The sequence below is a fragment of the Episyrphus balteatus genome, chromosome 4, assembly GCF_945859705.1.
Source record: "Episyrphus balteatus chromosome 4, idEpiBalt1.1, whole genome shotgun sequence".
NCBI lineage: Eukaryota > Metazoa > Arthropoda > Insecta > Diptera > Syrphidae > Episyrphus > Episyrphus balteatus.
The window spans coordinates 9,419,375-9,425,374 of record NC_079137.1 but is presented as its reverse complement, the minus strand read 5'-3'; the positions used below and the strand labels follow the sequence as shown (position 1 = coordinate 9,425,374).

General features: G+C 30.4%; 1 protein-coding gene across 2 annotated transcripts; it reads right to left on the bottom strand.

Annotated features, from left to right (window-relative positions):
* Nucleotides 1–1,420: 1,420 nt before the first annotated feature.
* On the bottom strand, nucleotides 1,421–3,385 carry LOC129919675 (uncharacterized). Of its 2 annotated transcripts, none has more exons than XM_056000644.1 (2): nucleotides 1,857–3,385; nucleotides 1,421–1,788 (listed from the first exon to the last, which is right to left on the bottom strand). In XM_056000644.1, the coding sequence occupies exons 1-2, from the start codon at nucleotides 3,354–3,356 to the stop codon at nucleotides 1,753–1,755; spliced, it is 1,536 nt and encodes a 511-aa protein (XP_055856619.1). In that variant the 5' UTR covers nucleotides 3,357–3,385; the 3' UTR covers nucleotides 1,421–1,752. The 2 variants fall into 2 exon arrangements, with proteins under 2 accessions (XP_055856619.1, XP_055856620.1); XM_056000645.1 differs by having other exon boundaries at nucleotides 1,437–1,788; nucleotides 2,700–3,385.
* Between the last annotated feature and the right edge of the window lie 2,615 nt (nucleotides 3,386–6,000).

The following is a 6,000-nucleotide window of genomic DNA, read 5'->3' as shown; positions in this document are numbered from 1 at the left end:
GAATTTTGTTTTTGGAATGAAATAATTTTTTCAAACTAATGCCATTTCTTTAAAAATTAATATTTCAAAAAAAATCCTACGTACTTCACTAGAGAATAGTATTTTTAAGCTCCACACAAAATTTCAGCCCAATCGGTTAAAAACTGTAGGATAGTTGGTCGCCCGATGGGAGCATAGAATTTTGCGATCATCCTGAACTACGCCGCCATTTACAAAATTTCACGTCATTAAAAATTTTCAAATTAGCCTATTCTGTTACCTATTGATATACTTAAACAAACTCCAAAAGAAAATAATGTTTCTCCTTTGTATTATACGCTGATGAAAATTGTGAAACGATTTCGTTTTTACAAGGTGTTATTACCCCTTAAGGGAGGAAATTCCTCTCGAGTTTTTATTTTTGAATTAATTTTTTGTTTGATAACGAAGAATAAAAAAACAAAAATAATAAAAAATCATTTAAATTATATTGAATTATTTTTTGATTGTCTAATAAATTCATTTATCAACCGAAGAAACTATTTTCAGTGGTCTTAGCCTTAAATGAAGCCTCAAAAGTCGCTAGATAGTCCCGAATCCCATGCGCTCCGAACCTACCACAGTACGAAAACGTAAACTTTAAACGCATTTTTCTTGAAACGCGTTTTTTTTCCGCGCCGTGCAACTTCCAACGTAACTATAAAACTAATGAAGCTATGAAATAAAAGCCAAATTACTTGTTAAATAATTGGCCATTGCATGAACCTAAAAGTTTAAAAAAAATAATTACAAAAAATATTTTTTCAAACTTTTTTTTTTATAAAAAAACATTGTGTTTTTTCGTTTTGTTTTTATTTTAGATTTGTTTTTACTAAATTTAGGTTCATGAAATGCGTATAAATATATTTTATTGGGAAAAAAAATTTTCGTTTTTTGATCCTAAATAGTTTTCTGGACCAGGACATTGCACGGCGCAAACGCGAGGCGTCAACTTCAAAGAGCTGTAGAGCCGCCATTTTGTTGTTTTTTTTTTACTTAAAAAAAAAATTGTATCAATACTTCATAATGTCAATAATATCATATACTTTTCCAAATTTCAAGAAATGCTTTATCGTAGGAGCCGTTTTCAAGAAATGAAACTTTTCCGAAATTTTTATATGACAGGTACCGTTATTTTTGGTCCACTCTGGAGAGTCTTCAAAAAATGCATTTTTTTGGCATTCTCTATCATCGTAATGTCATTGAAAATTTTTATCTTTTTTTTAACGAATGCATAACTTGTTATATATATCGCAAGTAAAAACGTGTTCCAAAAACGATTCGAATCTTTGGATATTACACCATGCCTTTTTTTGTTTCCCAAAATCATCTCAAAACATCCATCACACATAATCGAACATTTTACATACCAAAGCAGCCATAAAATAGTAAAATTTTCCATTATTCGAAATGAAAAACACAAACGGTTGTTCTTTTCAAACAACAGCAACATCAATTATTTATTAAAGTACAATTAATCTATTTAAAAATCACACTTATAGTTAATTGGTATTACTAATAAATTTAATATCTTGAATCAACCATGACCATTCATTTATTCATCTATTTTTCCATTTGAATACAAAAATTTCTCCAAGAAAGCATAAAGTTGCAACGATCAATGCTAATCCCATCAATATCCATACCCATTTCAAATCTTCAACTTTCAACTGTTTTAACTCCGAATCATATCCAAATGTTATGTTTTTAATTTTTCCAATTTCAACTAATTCATTAAATTCCTTCTTTATCCAGAAATCCAATAGTCCGCTAGATTGCATTTGAAAAATATGAAAGTTTAAGGCTTTTTTATAAATTGAATTTTCGTTTATACAAACAGATGCCAAAGCATTCTCAAAAAGTATCAATTCTTCAGACCAACGAAAAAGTTTCTTTCCAAGAAATTTTTGATGATTTTCGTATACCTGCCATTTCATTGAATCAACTGTGTAAGCATATTTTGTATCGAAAGAATCTCGAAGTTTATGAAATTTCTCCAAGCTAGTTTGGCCAAGAAACAAATGTGAATATTTTTTAAATTTAGGCCTTACATTGTACAATAAATCAGCGTCTTTTTTATAAGTAAAAATTTTTATATCAGATAGTTGTAGATCATCAAGAGATCTTATTACTTTTTCCCTTGGTGGCTCAGTCATAAAGGACTGAAGGAATGCATCGTACGAAGTAACTATCATGATTCCCAACAAAAAGATTAATGAATAGAGTATTTTTTCTGTAAATGAAGCTCTTGGTGTTTCAGAAAACGATTGTCCTAGCATTCCACGAAAACAATCGATGTTGAAAATGAATTCACGTATGGAGAAGAGTCGATGTGACCCTAAGAAATAAGAAGAAGCCTCAAGTGAAACAGATAGCAATATAAGTATACCGATTGTTACTATCAAAGCTTTCCACTGAAAAACATAAGCAAACACTTTATAAATGGGAATGTTAGGCTCCACAGGTAACATCACACCCCAGCCGAACTGAATATATGGGTATGAATACCGTTCATATGAACCTTTCATAACTACTCCACCTGCACTTGATAAATCAACTGTTTCACTGAGGACAAGACTATGCAAACAAGATTCTGCAACAGAACTTTTTGAAGTGTTCAATCTGGCATTGTGCCTTTTTGCAAAAGCTTTGAAGATATTTCCAACATAACCACCAATTACCATTTCTCCGTTGATATTTTCAGAAATTATCACCCCTGGATCTTCTCCACCAAGTAGAACTTGCAATGTAGAGCCATGAAGGTCCTGTAATTGATCTCCAAAAACATTCGAATCTTTCTTGTTCCAAATGAATTCTTCAATTTCAAAATTTCCAAAATTTGTATATCTGAAGTAAGTGGATGAAGTCTCAAAATCTTCAAAAACTGCTACAACATTGACCATTTTGTTTCGCCAACAGAAATTGAAAACACTTTTCAGTTCCAAATCATTTCTTTTTGAAGCTTTTAGCACGAAAATTATTTTACAAAATCGAAGGTGTTGAAGAAATTCCGCAAGTAGCTGAAGAATAAAATCATTGAAATCATATTGAACAATAGTAAGAAGATTTTCATTAAATTTGCCCTTCAAGTAAAATGAAGACACTTCAGTGCCCAAAATAACTGGAATACTAAGCGAATGCGAAATTTCTTGTATTAATTTGTCTTCAAAACATGGTTCCTTGGATAATTTTAGTAGAAATACGCTTTCCAATCGCTCAAATTTGTTGATTTTTTCAATAAATTTCAAGAATTTCGAGTTACTTCGAGCTTCTTTTGACAAAACTTCATTGGCAAGCGCAGCAAATAAAACAACAATACTTGATGCGAGAAACTTCATGACTAAAAATCTGTTTCAAGTCACTAATGCTCTACTGCGGAATTTTTTTTTAATGACGTAGGGTTTGATTTCATTACTTTTTTTTTTCAAATACAGGGTGACTTTTTTAATGGTAACTAAGCTCTTCGATTGAGACTTCATTGCAAGAACCTATAAGTTCACTTCTTCAACATACTGTACAGTTTTCAAGAGTCTTGATGTGTTTTTAATTCGAGGGGAATTTTAACATTAATTTAAATCCATGTTTGAAGTTTAGTTGAATGGTTTAATTGATTTTAATGGTTGCACAGTTCAGTTAGTCAATAACAACAACAATACCCATTTCCTTAGCCAGGAAAAGGTGGTTGGATTTAACTCAGCCCAACTCATTCTGATGAAAGAAAGATTTCTTCTTCAAGTGAATTGATCTTACAAGAATAATGAAGATAATCTACTCTTTCAAAGTTGGATTTTTTTTTCTCCAAGGGCACTGAGTAATATCAAACGATGTCTAAACGTTAAAAGTTTGCTCAACACAGTGCCCCAGTCCGAAAATCGAACAAACCTACTATAAACATGTTCTACAACTGTTTCAGAGACAGCTAAGGTGGTACCATGTAGAGAGAACACTAATAAAATTTCAAAATTAATTGTATTAAAAAAGTAAAATTAAAGATAGTAGGTACCATATATAAAAAAAAATTTATTATTGAACAATAAATATTTGATTTCTACATTAACTTAAAAAGTTAATTTCTTTTAGAAAATTTCGAAGGATTAATTTTTAAATTTTATAATACCTAATTCTATTCCGCTATTTCGTCTATTTTTCCATTTAAATACACAAATTTCTCCAATAAAGCATAAAGTTGCAACCATCAATACGAATCCCAACAATATCCAAACCCACTTCAAATCTTCAACTTTCAGTTGTTGTAACTTCGAATCAAATTCAAAAGTTAAGTTTTTAGTTTTAACAACTTCAATTGTTTCATAAAATCCCCTTCTTATCTAGAAATTAACCCGCTGTGGATTGTGTTTCCAAAATATGAAAGTTTAAAGCTTTTTTATATATTGAATTCTCATTTATAGTAAAAGATGCGAATATATTTTTCAAAAGTACCAATTCTTCAGACCAACGAAATAATTTTTTTGCCGTGAAAATTTTGTTGATTTTTTAAAATATGCCATGTCATTTTACTAACTGGAAAGGCATATTTGGTGTCTAGAGAATTTTGAAATTTTAAAAATCTATGAAATATATTTGAATACTTTTTCATGAACGCTGGCCTGAGTTTGTATAGTACCTCTTCGATGTCTTTTTGCTTGGCCAAAATTTTTAAATCATATTTTTGTAGGTCGTTAAATGATCTTATTACTTTTTCAGTTGGTGGTTGGGTCATGAATGACTGAAGAAAACCATCGTATGAAGTAACAATTATGATTCCCAATAAAAATATCAGCGAAGAGAGAATTTTTGTTGTCAAAGAAGTTCTTGGAGTTTAAGTGAACGATTGTCCTAACATTCCACGAAAATAATCAATATTGAAGAGAACATCACGATTAGAGAAAAAAACGATGTGATCCTTAGAAATAAGCAGTAGCTTCAAGTGAAACAGATATGACAATGAATATCACGACTATTATTACAAAGGTTTCCCAATGAAAAACATACGCAAACACTTTATAAATTGAAATATTTGGCTCTGCTGGCAGAATAACAACCCAATCGAAATAAATATATGGGAACGTATGCCATTCAAATAAATCTTCTTGAACTATTATACCGGCACCTGACATTTCAATTGTTCCATTTAAAACAAAATTTTGCAAATCGTATTCGGTTAAAGAATCTTTGACATTCCAAGTATTCATTCTTCCATTGTGCCTTTTTGCAAAAGTCTTGAAGATATTAACGACATAACCCCCAATTCTCGTATCACAGTTTACATTTTCAGAAATTATCAATGCTGGCTCATCTTTTGAAAATAGAACTAGAAGAGTGTAGAGCTTTGAAGATCACGAATTTTATTTTGAAAAACATCGGAATTTTTATTGTTCCAAATGAATTCTTCAATTTTAAAGTTACCAAAAATGTTACAACTATAATAAGCCGAAGTAATACCAAAATCGCGAAAAACTGCTACAACATTGACCATTCTCTTTCGCCAGCAGAAATCTTCAGTTGCAAATCATTTCTCTTTGAATTTTTGAGTACAAAAATTATTTTACAAAATCGAATGTGTTGAAGAAAATCCGCAAGCGCGGATATTATTAACATTATTTTTTTCAAACTACAGGGTGACTTCTTTAAGGTTAGTAAGACTTGTTACAAGTACCAAAAAGTTCACTTTTTCAACATACATACATACTGTAAATTTTCATGATTCTTTATGAGCTTTTAATTGTAGGGGAAATTAACCTTTTTATCAATTCATATTAATGCTTTTTTCGAATGGTTTAATTTATTTTTAATGCTTTTATAACTAAGTCAGTTTCAAACAACAAAGACAATTTTCGTAGCTAAGGTTGAGGTGGGATACTGCTCACCCCAGCCGAGCGATATAGAACGTTAAAAATACAGAACAAAAAAAAGCAATATCATTTATGTAGGTATCTAGTATATACTATTACTTTCAGATAAACTAGTAGTATTTACTTGGAT

Coding starts and splice junctions, on each gene's coding strand:
- LOC129919675 (XM_056000644.1), bottom strand. CDS start 3,356: ATGAAGTTTCTCGCATCAAGTATTGTTGTTTTATTTGCTGCGCTTGCC. Junction 1,789..1,856: donor TTGAGAATGCTTTGGCATCT/GTTTGTATAAAC, acceptor AATGCAATCTAG/CGGACTATTGGATTTCTGGA.